We start from the raw sequence: 19675 nt of genomic DNA on the forward strand, positions 1-19675 counted from the left end.
TATCCAGAACCGGCCCAGCTATACTACTATCTTCCGTTCTTATTTTTGTGAATCATTTACTGTGTGGCATATTTTATTATTGTTGCCCAAAATCATCTTATTCTTACTTATATTGCTGGTAGAATAGCTGTGCCTTTTGCGTATCGCGAACGTCCCTCTGACATGTCGCGTTCTAGTCGCCTTCCTAGGCGACCTTTTTGTTAACGTTCCTCGACGCCATGCCTTCTGCCGATCTTCAAGATTTACTACCCGTTCCGAGAACGTCGTATACTTGCAACGATAAATAACTGCTCGTTATAATATTTTATTCTCTGAATTGTGATATTTTATGTGCCATATTTTGTTCTAATTTATTGTAATCTTTTCTAGTGCTGAATTTTCTGTATTCGCATCGTGTGCCTTGCGTTGTATAAATTTCGATTTTGAACTTGTGTGGAAGAATCCACGCTTATTATCACTTCCTCGGGTTCCCGCCAAATTATAATTTCGTTCAAGTGACTCTATCATATTACCGCTGTCGATCGCGGTTATAATTTCGCGCGTGCGAGAATTGGAACCGTGTATTCGTTCCGTTGCCGTTCCTTGCGTTCCGACTTTTGTTCTTTTATCGCGAGTTTGTTAGTTTATTACGATTTTGTTAATTATATCGGTTAGTTAGTTTATTCTAGTTAATGAGATTATTCCGACTGTATTATTTTCCGCTGATGTTCTTCTTAAGAAATATCGAGCCCGCATCTTATTCGCATGAACGCTAATGTTCAACTCCTTTCGCTGCCGCGACTTTCCGATAAATAGGACCCGTCTATAGTTCCCTATATTAAATATTAAGTTAACTAATTTCATTTGCATCGTATAGCTTCTTTCTTTTATACCGATTATTGTAAATTACTTTTAAAACTTTTGTAAACTATGCTTGGCTTTCGCTCGCATCTTCGGTAATGTCTGATGGTTTTGTAATCTTCCTATTGAGTTATCCATTATTTGAAATTTTGTTTTGTTTAATACAGCTCCGGTGCGTTAATTAATTAATTTGGATTATTTTATTGTAATGTTTCTTATCGCTTTCCCATAAGTCCTTGGCTTGATTTCCTCCTTCCGTACCTCTTGAACGCCGCGACGCTTCCGACTAGCTAGCCTCTGAAGTGGCGTACTGTGGGATGTAGAGTGGTCTGATTTCTTACGATTCTTTCGAGTTCCGGGTAACCTTAGGTTAGTTACATTTAGTACTTTTTCTTGGCCGTGGTGCCCCTATCTGATTTGCGTGGCCGTATGGTCCTTAGATTTAGTTCGCCTGGTGGCAAAATTAGGTTTAGTTTGCCTGATGGCAGTCGATTACCCCGAACTAATTATCCTTCGCGATTCTGACTATACGGCAACGAGCTTCGAGCTCGTGGTACTCCTTCGTGGGTACCTGACGCCCAACATTTTCAAGTTTGCTGAGACCACTTACGCTCCCGAGTTCCGATTCTGTTGGGTTACGTTTTGTTGATGAGAAGAAATACATCACAGTACATATACGTGCATCCAGTTTAAATATTTTCAGAACGGCCTAATATTATTATTTTGCTATATTCCATTTAACCGTCCGGTCAATAACCAAACTTTCACCGTTCGTTCAATGACCGGGTACCCACCTATTGCGCGCCAATTGGCTAAGCGGTTCCAGTTAACTTCGTGGAATTTTAAATAACAATAGCGAAACCCAACAATCGTCAGGTACCTGGTAAAGCTGCTCCAATACGAGACATTTGGACAATGCTGAATAGTAATTTGGCAAAAAATGATAAGCCAACAGAGCACCTGACAATCGACGAGCAACTTTACCCATACCGAAGTCGAACTAAATTCACTCAGTATATTCCATCAAAGCCAGCCAAGTATGAAATCAAGGTGGATATGTGATGCTGAAAATTCGTATCCACTTAGTGGACAGCTTTACACTGGACAGTCCAGTGCCGGTCGTGAGAAAAACGTTCGTGAGAGAGTTGTCAAAGACTTGGTGGCATTACAATGGATAATTACTTCACTACTCTGCCATTCGCAAAATTTTTACTATCCTGGGATTTAACAATTGTTGGCACTTTGAAAAAAAATAAAACGTACATTCCACCAGTGATGGCTGCATTGAAAACACGAGAAGAATTATCTACTGTATTTGGCTTTCATGAAAATATAACTATGTGGAGTTATGTGCCAAAGAAAAAAAGACAGCGATTATGCTATCATCAATGCATCAGGAAGCAAAAATTGGTGATGGTGCAAAGAAAAAAGCCGTAATTATTGAATTTTATAACTTTTCAAAAGCTGGAGTGGACACGATGGATAAAATGCTTGGAAGATATACTACAAAAAGATCAACTCGAAGGTGACCTAGCAGGTGAGGTAGCATTTTTCTACAATATTCTCGATGTTGCCTGCCTTGCTGCATATATTCTTTATTATGAGAACAATAAAGTGCTTCCGAAAAAATTGTATGAATGACGATTATTTTATCGGCAACTAGGCAGAGATCTGTGTACTCCATTCATCGAAGGTCGTTCGCATAATCCTCAAATCATGAGGCATTTCACAACGAAAGTGCGATTGAAAGTTTTTTTGGTAGAGCTATGTGCAGCCAACAGCATCTGGATCTTCAACACCTCAGGCACAGCTCGATTCAACCGGGAGAAAAAAGATTACTGGTGTATGCTATGCTTGTCTTCAGAACGAATTCAAAAAACTTCGCAAAACTCGGGAATCATGCTCTGTATGTGAGTTACCTATTTGTGATGAACATTCTAGTCAAGAGTGTGCAAAATAATTAAATTTACCTGTTTTTCGACATGCCACTGTATTATTATAAATAAAAGGAAAAATAACAAAAATAAAAAAACTTAATGATATTTTTTTGCCTACTACCTTTACTACTGTTTATAATCAAAATTTTTTAAATCAAGGAAGTTACAAACTATATTGTTGATTATTTATTAAAAAGTTAGGTTACATAAATACTTTAATAAATGGTCTTTCTAGTGTGTATACCCCCGGCTTTCATACATAATGACCTAAGTGAGTACCCGGGTGCCCGGTCATTGAACGGAGGAGATATTGACTTTGATAGTTAATAACTTTTATTAAATGAATGAATTAAAAAAATTTTGACGAAAAACTGACGTCAAACTACTTCAACTCTGGGGATCCGAGCGTTCAAAAAAATTTTTCAGGGGAAGTTAAGAAATTCTACATTGCAAACTGAAATGGATACCCGGGTACCTGGTTATTGACCGGACGGTTAACTGTGCCACCTGAAAATATTCATTTAAAATATTGCGGTAGAAAGTTATTCTAATTGAGATAACAAATTAAGCTATGGCGGCGACTACTATCTAAAGATCATATTTTCCGAGATTTCTATACTGGCAAAATATTTTTAAATGGGATTTCTTGTTTGTTTACTTACCCTGAATTATGTGATATCGAAATATATATTCAACCATGTACGATAAGAAGGCCATTATGATTTCGAGCTGTATGATATAGTGATACAAAAACACTTCCCGAAATACTGGATTACTAACGGATTTTCCAAATTACAGTCTTCGAAAAAACAGCCTTGTCGAAATACGACAATACTGTTTCTAAGGAGCGGTATCTAATAAACAATCGAATCATCACAAATTTTACTTATAGTTTAAAATTTGCAAACATCTGAATTTTTTAAATTCGGTATCTAGAGCGCAAGTAGTAAAAGAAAGGAAATTCGGGATCTACTGGTCTCCATAATGCAGGCAATGTACTAATGTCTAAGGTCCATTTCTACAAGAGGATAAGAAATCTTATAAATAAAAACACAAGTAGCTTTTTTTCTTTTTTTATTCAAGAATAATAGCAATTGTTGATAGTCTCTCCCGACGATGTCCCTTCTCTATTCCTTCTCCCTCTTCCTTTTTCTCCTCCACGGCTTCGACTCTTATTCGCCTCACTACCACCTTGCTTTCCTTTTTATTTATTTTTTTCGCCACCAGCACTTTCCTTTTCTCTTTCAACACCTTCTTCTCCCTTTATTAAACTCCGCCTGTATCTGCAACGAAAGAATAGATTTCATTCATATGGTATTACCTCGTTCATGAATAGTGCTAATCATACTCAATTGATCGACGCGAAATCAACGTTTTGTGCCAAAACTGGTAGAAACAAATAATTACATATTTTACGTGACAGCTCATCTACAGGGTTTTTTTGTTTTTCATTACCAATTTCCCAATTTTGAGTTCAAGCTCGTAATCAGTGACCTTGAAAACCTACTAAGTACCAAGTTAATTCAAATCGACTGACTTTTCGTAATTCGGCCCGCCATATTGAATCCACCATTCTGGATTTTGTAATTCCCGCACCACACTATGACATCAGCCTCTCACCGTAGTGAGCCTAGTGATATCATCCTCTTCTGGGGGCCGCCCTGGTCGTAAGGCCCCGAAATTCCGGAGCGACCACTCTCGTCTTAAAACAAGAGGTCTAAGACCCGAAGGTCTAACGTCTCGGATCCCTTAAAACCCGAAGCGTTATCCCCACGCCCGATCCCGATACCAGCGGTGTTGCACGCCCTAAGGGTCCGATGACCGTTGGTGTTTATGAGGCAACCTGCGGGTCGATAACATCAAGAACCTTAATAATATTCAATTAATACGTTAAAACTATTATAAGACAGGCATGACACGAAAATGAAAAAAAAAAGTAAATGGTTGTAGATCATCATGAAACGAAAGGAGAATTTCACCCTCGAAGAAAAAGCATTAGTCGTACAATTTGTAAGAGACAATCGTGATATACTAAAAAACAAAGCAAATAATGCTTAATTGCAAAAGAGTAGAAGAGACAAATGAATAAAACTAATAGAGAAAATAGCAGCGACTGGAATTAAGAGGGAATGGAAAGATATAAGAGATGCATAGCAGCGGTGGAAACTCGCAGCAAAGAAGACTATTTCTTGCTATCGCAAGCGTGCGAGTGGTACAGGGGGAGGTCTTGCCCTCTCAACACCTTCTGAGCTCGATTTCAAAATCAATGAAATTTGCCTGGAAAATTTTGTGGAGCATGAAGATACCCTTAAATCTGATAGCCTCTGAGCATTGAACACGGCCGAAATGCCTAAAGATGACGTCACGTACGAAAAGGATCACGTCTCTCTCGGAAAACTTGCGGATTTCTTACTCTCATTTCATTAACTTCACGGACTTCATCTATTTCGGCAATAGCCTCCATCTGGTCTGCCATATTTGAGCGACCTGTCGCTTTAAACATGCCCCTGCCCACATCTCCGAACAGATCTCTGTTAGTACCAAGATAACGCCTAATAGCGCGCTATTAAATGCTTAAAAGCGATTCTGAATAGGCTTTTTCGCTAATAGCGCGCTATTAGCTGTTAATGACCTTAAGAGTGACCATAAAAACGAATTCTCTAGTGTATATCACCAGTGTCGCTTACAAATTGTACGACTAATGCTTTTTCTTCGAGGGTGAAATTCTTCTTTTGTTCCATGATGATCTACAACCATTTATTTATTTTTTTTCATGTCATGCCTGTCTTATAATAGTTTTAACGTATTAATTGAATACTAATAGCTTGACTTCAAGAAAGGAAATTCTTGAATTTCGAATTTCAAATATGGCTGCAGTTTCCACCAAATATGAAGTTCGCGCTTTCTGAATGCCACGGAATACTCCCGGACATAATCGAATATGCCCGAGTCTTCCCGAATGACTCCGAACGCGGTTGAAAGTACATGTTACAACACGCTGCTCCCTGTTAGCGCATGTTTAATTAAAAGCGACTTAAAAGCGAGTTCTGAATACGGTCACTAACAACTCGGCGCAGTCACGTTTAACTAATAGTGATTCTGTTAGTGACCTCAAGAGCGAGTTCTGAATACGGGCTTTAGAATATAGATTTTCAGTAGTGTCGAGTAAACTACCCCGAAGATTCGTGCCTGTTGGTATCTCCTTAGGAGGTAGTAGTTGGAGGTTAGTGTTTAGGCCCTTAAATATAGTTTAAGATTTTTCCGAGATATTGATCTAAGTTAGTATTACGTCCGGATGAGAACCTTCAGTCACACTCCATGTTTTCAACCTGTAGTTTGTTCGCATGGTGACTGCATCAAGACTATATTTATGCCACCAAATTGCATTTATTTACTATAAACTATGGATCAAAACGTAATCCAAATCGTGAAAACGATTTACAAAAAGAAGATATTGCTTAATGTAGTAACTCGAGAAGGTGATATTTTAAAAGATAATGAAGGAATTAAATATAAAAGACATGATATTTACAGTAGCCAAAGCTCTGAACAATGTACCTCAGAAAGTTATTTAATCATCATGAAAAAAAGTTGTGACCATCAAATGCAAATGCAGGTAAAGACGATTGGGAACCAAATGATAATTTGCCTTTATCAGAATCCATACAGCCGACTGTGGTAAGAACTCTGAATCGACCCACGATGACATTAGGAGATCGTTTACGGAAAATAATGAATTTAATGAAGAGAAGACTGATGATGAAATCACAATGGAAACGAAGCCGACAGAATATGTGTTTGAGAAAACGATGTGCCTAATTTGTGGCACACGCCGTCAAATCCGTAGATACATTTAATGTCATCGACACTGACATCCAATGGGTCAAAGAGAATAATAAAACTGTTAACTCCCTATCTTCATTGCGCAAATTAAGATAACATATTATTTACAAGATATACAATGCGAAAAAAAAACAAGCTACAATTGATAAATTCTGATTAAAACTGCATTATATATGTTGTAACGCCACTTTTTACAGTGTCGCACAAATAAATGGCATCGCGAGAACTCATTAATAAAATACTCAATTCTTGGCACCCGGTATTACCAGAATTATACCACTGACAGAACATCCTGACCAGCCCTTATGCGATGGAGTCTTGGGTCTGGGAACAATGATCAAAATCTGCAAACTGGGGAGATTCACTCTAAAAACTATTGAAATTATTTTATACAACATAGAAATATCGGAACCAAAATCCATAGACGGACCCGATTTAGTTTAAACAGAAAAACTAAGAACAATACTACTGAATATAAGTGATAGATATCAAAATCAGTTTGAGATGGTACAGAACGCACTTGGATAATATCCGAATGATATTATCAAATAATGTTTCAGCTGAAACAACACAACTAACGATATGATAATAAACGATACGATAATGACTCACACAGCCGTGTGTTAAGGACACAATTCCGCGAGGCCTGGACAGAACGATGAGACGTAAAACCAGAAGAAGAGAAAGAAGGAAATGAGAGACCGATCTTCTGTTTGTCACCGGATTAGCTATCCTCGGGACCGTAGCGATCAAGAAAGCGTAAGAGTACGTCGAACAGAAAACATTAGTTGATCTTGTGAGTTGAAAGATAGCCAGAATGCCCTTGGAGCGTCACTCCTTGTTGTTCAGTAGCTCCTACTATTCACAGGAACAACACTCTCCTGGGTTATAGGTCCCTCCAATGGATCACGATACGATAAATATGCGAAAATCGGTACACTAAACGATGACGCGTCTATCCCTCAGCTAGGCCACGCCATGAGATGCTACAAATTTCCTAAAACAGGATACTTCCCGAGGGCGCGCTGTAATACCACTCCGTGGTCCAATCAGGTGCGCTGTTACATCGGCTCCGCTAGCGAGCTCGCGATCTTTAATTGTTTTAACGATCCAGATGAAACAGATCCTGGCATCTTGTTACGTTAGGTTCAGTACAGTGCTGTTTCCGAGAAGCTGAAAACACATCCATTTCTATTCTCTCGATATTCGACTTCATGCCGCTTCTGCAACCCCTGTATGCTCTCTCCTCGACAGCGCTTTGCCAGTCCCGTAGTTGGCTCTCTCAGGTCCCATCTCAATAAAAATTGTGTCTAATCCTCTCGGATCCGCTTAATGAACTCAAAAACAAACGAAACATTTCCCACAGGAAAATAAATACAAATTCTTAAAATAATGTCAGTCCAACGCCATGCTAAACGCTCCGTAACCCATGAAGCCCTACGACGTAGTTGAATTCACCTACTTTTTGACTTGCATCGAAATGCTACGTTACAATGTATATTTTATAATAATATTTCTAACATTATGTTACTAATTAAACTATTAAATGTTTATTGAATCCAAAATAGTTCTTTTTACTATGCACATCCGATAGTTAGATGGATTTAGTAATTAGACGGTAGACTGGTGTTCATGGTGTCTAATTAGCGAGCTTGTGTAGTAATTTAGAAACTCATTAATCGCAATGCATACATACCTGAACTATCAGTTGAAGAGACTGAACTGGATGAAGATGAATTTGAACCGGACGTTGTCGATGAACTATTTTCGTTCATAGATTCATTATTCGCCTCAGCTACATCCGTTATGGGTGTTGATTTTGGACGTGACTTCAAATGTTCTCTCAGTTCGTCTCTAATATAAAAATGAATACAAAAATATACATAGTAAAAAAACAAATTGTCATTTTTAAAATCCTAAAAATAAGAACGGTAAATACTTTCATTTCACGGGGCACCTGAGCAAAAACAGATATAAACATTTTTACAACAGATGTTTTAGGAGTAAATGCATTCATATTTTAAATTCAGTGTCCAAATTAATATTGTTAACCCCTTGACCCATTAATACCCAAGCAAAAACGGGACAAGCTGGCAATCGCGGTTTTTTATTCTTATTAAAATATGATAAAATATGATACGAAAATTATGGTTGGCAATGACAAGTAGGAAAGAGAGGAGAAAAACTAAAAAGCATAACATTGTTTTAAAACACAACCCACGCCATTCGACTTTACAGTAAAAATTCCTACAAAAATATATAAAACATTATTAGTTTATAGCCACATTGACGTGAAAAATATTAATGGATATTATAATAACATGAATATATATATAACATTGGGATGTTGAGTAAGTTGTCGCTGTGTTCCAACAGACGGCGGTACCAGAACTGCGTGCATGTAGTTTAAGATCGTAACGCATCGATAAAGAAATACTATAAGCAAGCTTAAAATTCAATATGTCATTTCACCGAAGTATAACAAATTTTTTTTTTCATAGTGTTAAACATGTCGAATTTCGCGCCAAACAAAAACTACTTGCGAAGAATTTTACTGTACTACTTTATTAAAAAAAAAAATCTGCAACTGAAGCATACAGAATTCTTGTTGAGACTTACGGCGACCATGCTCTGTCGGAAAAAGTATGCAGAGATTGGTTTAGACGTTTCAATAATAATGATTTTGATGTTGAAGATAAAGAACGCTCTGGCACGCCGAAAAAGTTTGAAGACGAAGAATTGGAGGTATTACTTGATGAAGACTTACATCAGACGCTAATTAAACTTGCAAAATCATTAGAAGTTGATCACACAACAGTTTCGAAATGTTTGAAAACACGAGGAATGAATCAAAAGCAAGGACATTGGGTGCTGTACGAGTTGATGCCGAGAAACGTCGAATGACGTCTTTTCATGTGTAAATAGCTTCAAAAGCAGAATCGTGGAGTAAGCCCGGCCATGCATCAACATGGTTGGCAAAGCCGAATATCCATAGTTCCAAGATTCTGCTCTGCATTTTGTGGGATCAGTTAAGTGTAGTTTATTATGTGCTGCTCAAACCGATCGAAACCATCACAGGAGATCGCTATCGACTACAATTGATGCGTTTGAGCCGAGCATTGAAAGAAAAACGGCCGCTATACGAGCAGAAACCCGGCAAAGTGATTTTGAGCATGACAACGATCGGCCACATGTTGCAAAACTGGTGAAAACCTACTTGAAAATGCTTAAATGGGAAGTCCTACTCCACCCGTCGTATTCGCCAGACATTGCCTCTACCGATTATCACTTGTTCCGATCGATCACGTATGGCCTAGCTGAGCAGCACTTCCATTCTTATGAAGATGCTAAACAATGCGTTGACTCTTGGATAGCCTCAAAAGACATGTCATTTTTCCGACGTGGAATTCATATCGATGGATAATACTTTTATCTGACATGTTTTTTTACTAATTAAAAAAAAAAACATTAATTTTCACGAAAAAACAGCGAAAACTCATTCAACTTCCTAATAATATACAAAAATATTAATAATTTAATTTGTGGTTACATTGACGTGAAAAAAAAATTGTTTAATGAAACTCAATACTCGAAAATTAAATGTCCCTCTACTATTAAAAATCCTTCTCTCCAAGTCTTCATCAGTATTCCACCGCCGTAGAGATTATGGTAGCCCTGAAAAGGGCCTTTGATGTCATATCATCAATAATCTATCCAAAATCCTTTACTTGATTGAGACGATGTTGAATGGAATTAATCAAGTTATTGAAAAATGGACCGTCGCCTTGAAGTCTTTATGCATAATCCTCACATATGCAACCAAAATTTCTCTCGTTCTTTCACGAGTAGGAATCCAAAAATTTATCGTTCTTGCCCCATACATTTTCAATGAAATTTAAGCCTTTGAAGCATATACTTTTCTAATAATTGGATTTTTATGAAATTTGGTATACACGGGTTTTTTGGGGTCGCTGATATCGAATTCGCTATTAGACTTTCAACATTCAAAATGACGGCCGCAGAAATGAGAAACCGCGATAAATATTGGTGAAAATGGGTGGTTTTCGGGTTCACGGATTACGGGTGTGAAATTGAAATTTGATGATTTAAAAATTCATTCATTTTTGGCACTATCCAGAGCTAACGACGAGGGCATGACAAGTTCTAGCTCTACTTTTTTTTTTTGTAACATTTCATACAGCGTCTCTCCCGTTGTGAAGCTAAACGTACTTCTCGCCTGTCATTTGTTTCATTTTTTCGCTGTCTAGAAAGTTCCAGAAAATTCGATACAATTCCAAAGAATGCTCCAAAAAAATGTAGAAAGCTCTGGAAAATTCAATAGAAATCCATAAAATGTTCTAGAAAGTTCTAGAAAACTCCAAAGAATTGGAAGGAATTTCATATAATGTTTCAGAACATTATATAAAGTTCTAGAAAATTCTAAAGAATTCCGTTTAATTTTGCCTGAGCGAAGCGAGGGCAATTTGCTAATCAACAATAAAAACTGGTTGCAATTTTCTCTGGACTTGATGTCTTGGAGGCCTTGTGAGACCAAAATTCGCATTCTCTGTAGTCGAAGAATAATTTTCAGAAGCTAAAAACGATTGGAAAAAAGGTGGGTTGAAAATGGAACCACGATGTTTCAAAGGGTTGAGTCGGCTGACTTCACCAGCTAATCAAAGATTAAAACTTTTGAATTATGAGGCAAACCACTGCAATGTTTCTCGCGAATTGTCAATACAGTAATTATCCTGAACTAATCTGATGAGTCTCATGTCTTACTAGGTAAATTGCATGTATACTTGGAAGGAGAACGTTTTCTAAGATCTTGATATAATATCTCCTTGATACTTGATATAATACGATACCTCCAAAAGTTCACCAGATCTAACTGCACTTATCCACCCCAATATTATACATTCGATACGCCCAGTTCAATTATAAGATATTAAATATTTAGGATCGAGTCTTCGATATCTTCAAACGTGAAGACAGTGATGGCTGCAGAACAAAACACCTTCTCGTCCGTCCAAATTGTAATCTCCAAATCTTCCTGCAATGTTGCTTATTCTTAAAAAACATACCGAACACAATCATTGCCATGATTTTGCTTTAAATCTGTCTTTTGACCTGGATGATAATAATGCCTGCCATTCTGGTGTAATCGACTTTGTTCTGAAGGACTATTATACAGATTTAGTGTATTGAGAATTGTCGTCGTAGGCGAAAATGGCTCCATATCCATCTGACGACCAATTTCAACATCCTCTTCCGCAATTGTTAAACTTGATTTTTTATTATTATATCAATGATCTTCTAAAGCTTTAATACCACCTTCTTGATATTATTTCTGTAGCATTAGCGACATCGATCACCTATCGCCAGCCTCTCCATTTTAAAGTAATTTCATCAATTCAACTCAAAATCGTCTTAACACGTTGAGCGCTACGCCGGTCCCTAGGGACCGGCAGTAGACTTTCCATTCAGCCGGTGCCGGTCCCTGGGGACCGGCAATCGACTTTCCGTTTGGGCGGCGTGGATTCTAGAGACTGACCGCGAAATTCTCGTTTGATCGACATCGGTGCATGAGACCGGCATTGCCAAGGGTTAATTTATTACTGACAATTAAAAAATTTAAGTATAAATTTACTGAAGTTTAATATCTCACTTGATGTGTCACTATCGCTTTGTCCTCTCAACATTTTTAGTTGATGGGTAACAAAACTTTTTCAAAATCAAAAAACTGAATTCTCTCTGCTGCACTGAACTTTTATACTCCCGTGGCTTCTTCCGACTGATCATCTTTTGGTGTTCGATCTTTTGCCATTTTGGCATTCTCCGCCCCATTATCTTATGTTTATAAATTGTATACATGGGCATTGAATGCTTCATTCTCACAGCCAAAACCTCAAACGAAACAGTGAAACAAAGTGATCTTCTGTTTCTATTTTTCGGTCGAGTGAAGTGTTGATCCTCCGCGTTGCGTGTTGATGCCGAGCGCTGCAGGCTGAGCGGAAAGTCTAGCGAAATCGGCGTCGCACTCAACGTGTTAATTAACTGATTGATCAAAATGAATTTTAAACAAATTATTAGTGCTATATCAAAAAGCCCTTTTTAAGGCCACAGTAACGGCGGTAGAATACTCATGTATGTTTTCTTCTATCATTAACCCTTTGAGCCATACTTTTTTCCTTATCCACAATTTATTCTAAATTTAAAGGACTTTGAATGGAGACGCAGTAAAGGATGGACAATTTTCAGGTGAAGCTCCCTGAAGTAGCAAGATGAAGTCAGGAAAAACTGAAGCAAAAAGGATAAAAAAGGTATCGGAAGAGTCAGAAAGTGATAAGCAATACAGTGAAATATAGAAAATTAAGGGGAAAAACAGGAAAGAGATAGTATTGAAGGGGAAAGGTACAAAAATTTGATATTAAAAATGAAGATTGATCACGTAGTGAGCTGATGCAGCACACGATCAGGCGAGACCAAAACGGAAGTCGACGTCCGAAGTGACGAAATTGTTAACAACTGCATAAAAGCATTGTAACAGGAGATAAAGAATTTAACCAAATCACGACTGAAACGAAGAGGAAGAGGAAATGAGAGGAAGACCGACAACAGCGATTCAGCTAAAACGCGAACGTACAATTAGTTCCGGTAGTATAACTGATTATATCAAGAAAAAGAGAGAAAAAAAGGACCAATTAGAACTCACTAAAGAAGGCTATAGAGTATTTAGCAAAAGCAAAAAATAGGCGGGTCACCGGTTAAAGAAAGAACATTGCATAAAGAATTTTGTACATTGGAAAAAATGGAAGAGAGGATAATGGCAAGATTAGAGGACTTAATAACATAAATAATGAAATTCCAAGAAAAAGATAAGGAAATGAGAGAAGAATGCCTTGAAATGAAATTTGATAGACAAAAGAAAAGAGAAAGAAGAAATAACATAATGATAAAGGAGAAAGAATTTAGTGGGGACAAAATAAAGGTAGAATGCGAAAAATTTCTAGCAAAGAAAACAGAGACTAAAAGTAAAGTAAAGATTACAAAAAAGATTGAAGGAAGGGAGAAGAGTGAAGTGACAGTAGTAGAGATGGATAAGTGGGAAGGAAACATAGAAATAATTAAGAAAAAGAAGAACTTAGGGGAAAAGAGGTATTCATAAATAATGATTTGACTGAAACAGTGATTTGACTGAAAGAGAGATTCAATGAAAAATCCGAAAAATATCGAGAGAAAAAAAGGAACAAGTAATAGAAACTCAAGTAAGATACAAAATTTCCAAGAAGGAGGGGTTTGGAGAAAATGGAACTAAAAGGAAGAGAGACTAGAAGATCAAATAATATCATAGGTTAGATCAGTGAGACAACAGAGACTTCACACCTCTTTGACACTCAGCACAAGTGGACTCATCAAAGAAGGGTTTTTTAAAAAAGGAATAGGACTAACCTTCCCTCGCTTTCAGGAGAGCGGGGGAATGAAACAAATAACGAAGATGACTCGAGAAAAGGGTGAGAACGGAAAAACACTAGGAGTTCATAGTGAAACAGAAACGGAAAGTAAAGACGGAAAAGAGAAAAAAGATAGGGGAACTGCTCAAAATGAAACGAGAATAGTCGTTAGGAAAGAAGTAAGAAAAAAGAGGAAAAAACACAAAGATGATTGAATATGAGGGAGGCAAGTATAAATTCCTTTTCTGAAACGTGGCTGGACTAACAAACAAGGACAGAGAAATTTGGAAATTTGTGGAAGACTTTAATTTTGTAAGCTTGCTAGAGACATGGCTAGAGACAAAGGTAGCTAACAGGAAGTTTTAACTGGGAATGCCAACCGGCATTCAGGGAAAACGAAAAGGAAAGAACCAGAAAAGACATACTTACTAAAATAAAAACAAAGTAATACAAAGAAAGGTAGGAAAGCGAGAGAATAGAAACCACCTGGTTCGAGGGTACCACTCGCCTCGAGTGTTGTGCTTTGCGTATAGTATTGTTTTATTGTGTTATTTTAGCGCTGTAGGATTATTTTTAATAGCGTAAGACCCCCGTCCCTCCACGACACCATTCCCCTAGAGCACTGGCTCGGAGCCATCGAGGACCATCGTCGAGGATCAACCGCTACATCGAGGAATGATCGAGAGAGTGACTACGTTGCCTAGGGAGCGGGATGTGGTAGGCGGACACGAACAACTAATCGAGACACGTGGAATTGATGCCCACCAGCCAGCCACCCTCACTACGTGGATACAGCCCCAGTGCAGTCCCGTCACACGGGTAGTCCTGAGGCCCGCATGACAGCGGTGGAACCCTCTCCGTCCAACTTTTGGCGCTAACTTCTCGACGGTGACCATGGGAAGGAGAGGCAGGCCAGAATGAGTGAGGCGGGTAAAACAGAAAGCGGAAAAATCGACCGATATCTCTTGAAGGACAAAGTGAGGAACGGCGCAAAGAAGAGAGTGGTAGTAGCTCCTGATAAAAATGACAGAGTACCCCGAATGCCAAACAGCCGTGATAGAAAAGGCAGGAAGAACCCGCGGGTTAAAGCAACCGAGAGAGAAAGTAAATCTCGACTCCTATGGGAAAGAGAGTCAAGAAGATCTAGCTGACAATATGATACGAGAAAAGCATACAAGTGACGTTAGACCTCAAACTTGCGGAGAAGAAAGCGGAAAAAGGTGGAAACATGGTTGGAAATGAAGCGCGGATTAGAAGGAAGTGAGATAAGACTGACAAATTGCTGGAAAAAGGAAGTCGAAAAAATAAGAAATGATATAATGCCGAGAGAGATGCAGATCAAGGAATGACTGATGGGCGAGGTAGAGAAGAAGAAGCGGTTAGGAAAAAACGTCAGTATTGGATATCTATAGATGTGTGTTAATGGAGTGTGGCGGAATTGGGTGGAGAGAGCGGGTAAGTTAGAAAAAGTGCCCTTTCGCGAGGAGCCTTAGTGAAGTGATTAAAGTCGTAACGTGGAATATTGCGGGATTAAGGAAACTGGGGCAAGAAAAGACTTTTTATGCGATTACGATATAATTATTACATATTACAGGAAACATGGCATGAGAGGGTGAAAGTCGACGAAAAATTAATTAAGCTCAATCCGGCCTTTAAATGGTGGGAGAAACCGGCAGAGCGAATAAAGGCGAAAGGACATGCGATCGGCGGCCATCTTGTAGAAATAAGGAAAAATATATGTAGAAAGTGTACGGCGAACGAATAGGCATTTTGAATGATAATAACGATTAACCGTAAACCAGAGAATAAAGAACTTTGGATTGTAAGTATTTATAATAACGCAGGATTTAAGAGGATTGAAAAACTATTAAGAGATTATGTGAATGATAGAATGGCGAATGAAGCAGCGGTGTTGATTGCGGGGGACTTGAATGCACGTATTGGTGGAGCGAGTTGGTTCAGCCAATTACAGGTATTCTTAATACCCTATACTAAACTCTGAAGGGAGAAAATTGCTACATTTGTCTGTAGTCTGGGGTTGGCTGTATTCAACGGTAGAAGCATAGGGGACGAAGAAAGAAAAGTAAAGTTTGTCGGAGGAGGGTGCATGAGATGCTGCGTTCTCGACCTTTTAATTAAGCTTGAGGTCAAAGAGGATGACGTTGTGAAAAGAATTGAAATCATAATCCGGACTAAGACTGATTATCAAATAATTAAAGTGATAAAAATAACAATAAAAATATTTATAAAATTGTAATACGGTTGGGTGAATGATTAGTAAAGGAGTAGCAGAGTAGAGAGATATTGAATATATGGTAAATAACCATCAGAGAATAAAATGAAAAATGAACTTTTGATTTGAGATTTCCTCCACTTTAGTAAGTAATTATGTGAAATAACTAATTAAATGTGGCCAAATAACGTAATTCCTCCATTGCTAAATTTTACCGAAGATATCGTAGCAATAAAACCGTCAGTGGTGGGGCGCACGCACACAGCAGCCGAGCTCACGGACGCATCAGCAGTGGGGCGCTCACTCAACTACTCTCGAACAGGCGGCGGCACAAAATCGTTAATAGTTTGATAACTAGGCGTCGAATCAAAAAATGGAAAAGGAACTTTCGATTCGTTATTTCCTTCACCTACGCAGCCCTAAGCGCTCCAACAGGTGTTGTAGGACACCTTCTAATTTATTTATAAGCGAAATATATTATTAGATGGTAAAGATGGGTATTTATTAAAGGCGAAGTCGCCATACGGTGGAAATAATATTTATATACAAGATGTCCCATTTTAAATGATTCATTAGAATAGCTTACGATCCAAGGATTTAATAAAAAAAAAGTGTCCTATAAAAGTGGCACGGTTTCGAGGGGGAATTGTAGAACAAATATGAAGAAAAATGTAGAAATCAAAATAGTGATGTTACGGCAAGAAACGCTTTTTTAAATAGAATCATATTTTTTTTCAAGTTCCTTGGTTGAAAACCTATAACTTTTGGAGGAACTAATTCTTGACTAACTCAAAGGTTAACGATGTTTTCCTCAATTGAATAGCTAAAATCAATATCCAGAACATTTTTTCCACAAACTAACGTTCTTTTTGTCATTAACGTTGTTATTATTTACATAAAAATTGCAAGGTTGACAGTTTTAGATAACGAATACGGATGTACCAAGCTGTCGACGGGGATGTGCTCGAGCATCTCTAAAAGAGACTCTTCTCCTCCTTACACCTACAAACATACACACACAAGCGCGCGCGCGCTCACCACAGAGAGTTGAAAATGATTTTCTTTTTTAAAAAGCACTAGTTTTGTCAATTCTTTAATTTCTAGTGTTTTCACAAGTAAATATTAATGATTGCCAACATTTTCTATATACTTGTTCAAGTCTTAGAGACAGTACGAAAACTAAAAAATTCAGTATTTAACGTCATAAAATTAGTTTAAAAAATTGAAAACTAAGCGGACGAAGATGAGACATCCATTGTCTCATCGTGCAGCAAAGGCAAAGGGTAGCAATGGCAGGCAAAATACATGGAAGGACTTGCAGAGGGATTTTTAAAAATAGAGGGAACAGCATTTGCAAGTGGGGGTATCTCTTCCACAGTCCATTAATATCATACTGTGTACTCCATAATACGTCTTACACACAAAATAAAATTAATATTTCTCAAATACCTTCTTTTAATTTATATTTGCTTCTATAGAATATATAATCTTTTAGCAGACTTTCTTTTTTTACTCTCGAAATCAGGCATGCAGTGCACGCGGTCAAATGTCGCGAAAAATATAGTTTACATAACATCCATGCCGCGTAAGCCTTGTAATTATTGACTTTATGACTAAGGTTACTTTTACTTAACTCTTTTGCTACCGACAGCACATGTATGTCCCAAAAACTACACCTCTATGAATTACCAACTAAGGTGAATAAATCACCTTATAAAGTAATCACGGAGCGGGTAAATACAAAAAATATTGCAAAAACTAAAAATATAAAATTCGTAATGAATGGGTTAAAACTTCTTTTAATACTTACAGTGTGTAACTTTAATATTCGGACACTATGAGATTTTTACTGTATTACGTTATAACCTAATTTCTAAAAAAAAAAAAAATGACTAAGGATTATGATGAAGTATACGCTTAATAAACAATAGCGTAAATTTTGTTTAAATAACTTACAATAGTTGTTCAATAATACGGTTTAAATAAAACATTGTCCGATTTTCACGTTACTTTAATATTCGTACTACACTACACTTTACAATGTAGCGCTTTTTCCAATGTTCAAGCCGAATTACGCCAAATTAGAGGACAATGTTTATTTACAAATCTAGTCAAGCGTTCTAGTTTAAGCCTTATTTTATTAGTTATTTGTCGATCATCGTGCAATACACTTGTACAATGCCTCGCAAAGCGAACACGAGTTTTGATATACGGCAATTTGTAATATATCATAATGCCAAAGGAAAATCGTACAGAGAAATTGCTGCTCTGCTAAACATAAGCAAGAGTACAGTGGGAGATATAGTCAAGCGGTTCAAATGCGAGGATCGTATAGATTTTATACCCCAAAAAGGTCAACCGAAGAAACTAGACGTTCGCTATGAGAGAAAATTGCTAAGAAAAATAAAGAAGGACTCTGCGCTCAGTGCCCCAAAATTAGCATTAGAGCTGTTAAACGAGACTGGAAAAAAACGTGCAACCTCAAACGATCCGCAGAGCCTTAAAAAATAGCGGCTACAATGGAAGAGTGGCTAGAAAGAACCGTACGTGAGTGAAAAGAATCGAAAGAAGAGACTGAATTATGCCAAAGAATTTATTTTGAAGGATGAAAGATGGTGGAATGATGTCATCTTTTCTGACGAAAGTAAATTTAATATTTTTGGGTCAGATAGACGAACGATGGTGTGGCGGAGAAAAAAGGAAGAGTTTAAATTTAAAAATCTTCGGCCGAGCGTAAAGCACGGAGGTCGCAGTGTAATGGTCTGGGGCTGTATTTTGACTTTCGGACCGGGCGAATTAATTTTCATCGAAAAGATTATCGACAAAAATTTGTACATGAACATATTGAAAAAAAAAATTTACTCAGAAGTGCTACAAAAATGGAGATTTTAAATACGTTCAAGTTCTACCAGGATAATGACCCGAAACATAAGGCACGCATTGTGCAGGAATATTTGCTGTACAATTGCCTAAAAGTTTTGTAACCACCACCTCAATCACCTGACCTTAACCCCATTGAAAATGTGTGGGATGAACTAGAGCGCCGAATTCGAAAAACACCAATATCTTCCAGAGAAATGTTAAAAAATCGTTTAAAAGAAGAATGGAACAGTTTGAGTACTGAATATTTAAACAAAATTATTAATAATATGCAGCAGCGTTTGCAAGAAGTGATAAAGCAGGATGGCTACCCAACAAAATATTAAAACAAGTATTGTAACAAAAACCAGCCGAAAAATAAGTATGTGCATATGTAGTTTTTGAAAGTGTCCGAATATTAAAGTAACGTGGAAATCGGACACTGTTTTATTTAAACGGTATTATTCAGCAACTGTTGCAAGTTATGTAAATAAAATTTACGCTATTGT

General features: G+C 37.6%; 1 protein-coding gene across 2 annotated transcripts in view; it reads right to left on the reverse strand.

Moving 5' to 3' along the window:
- Positions 1-3837: 3837 nt before the first annotated feature.
- The window catches only part of LOC107273329 (pre-mRNA-splicing factor CWC22 homolog), a 36014-nt gene continuing 20176 nt past the window's right edge, over positions 3838-19675 (reverse strand). The window contains exons 3-4 of one of the 2 annotated variants that reach the window (XM_015751409.2): positions 8317-8474; positions 3854-4060 (exon numbers count right to left, since the gene is read on the reverse strand). In XM_015751409.2, the coding sequence (XP_015606895.1) occupies positions 4044-4060; positions 8317-8474 (175 nt within the window). In that variant the 3' untranslated portion in view covers positions 3854-4043. Of the gene's footprint in view, positions 4061-8316; positions 8475-19675 lie in introns of both variants that reach the window. The other variant, XM_025090655.1, reaches the window with a different exon arrangement.

This window comes from Cephus cinctus, unplaced genomic scaffold, assembly GCF_000341935.2.
Source record: "Cephus cinctus unplaced genomic scaffold, Ccin1 Ccin1_scaffold1566, whole genome shotgun sequence".
Taxonomy (NCBI): Eukaryota; Metazoa; Arthropoda; class Insecta; order Hymenoptera; family Cephidae; genus Cephus; species Cephus cinctus.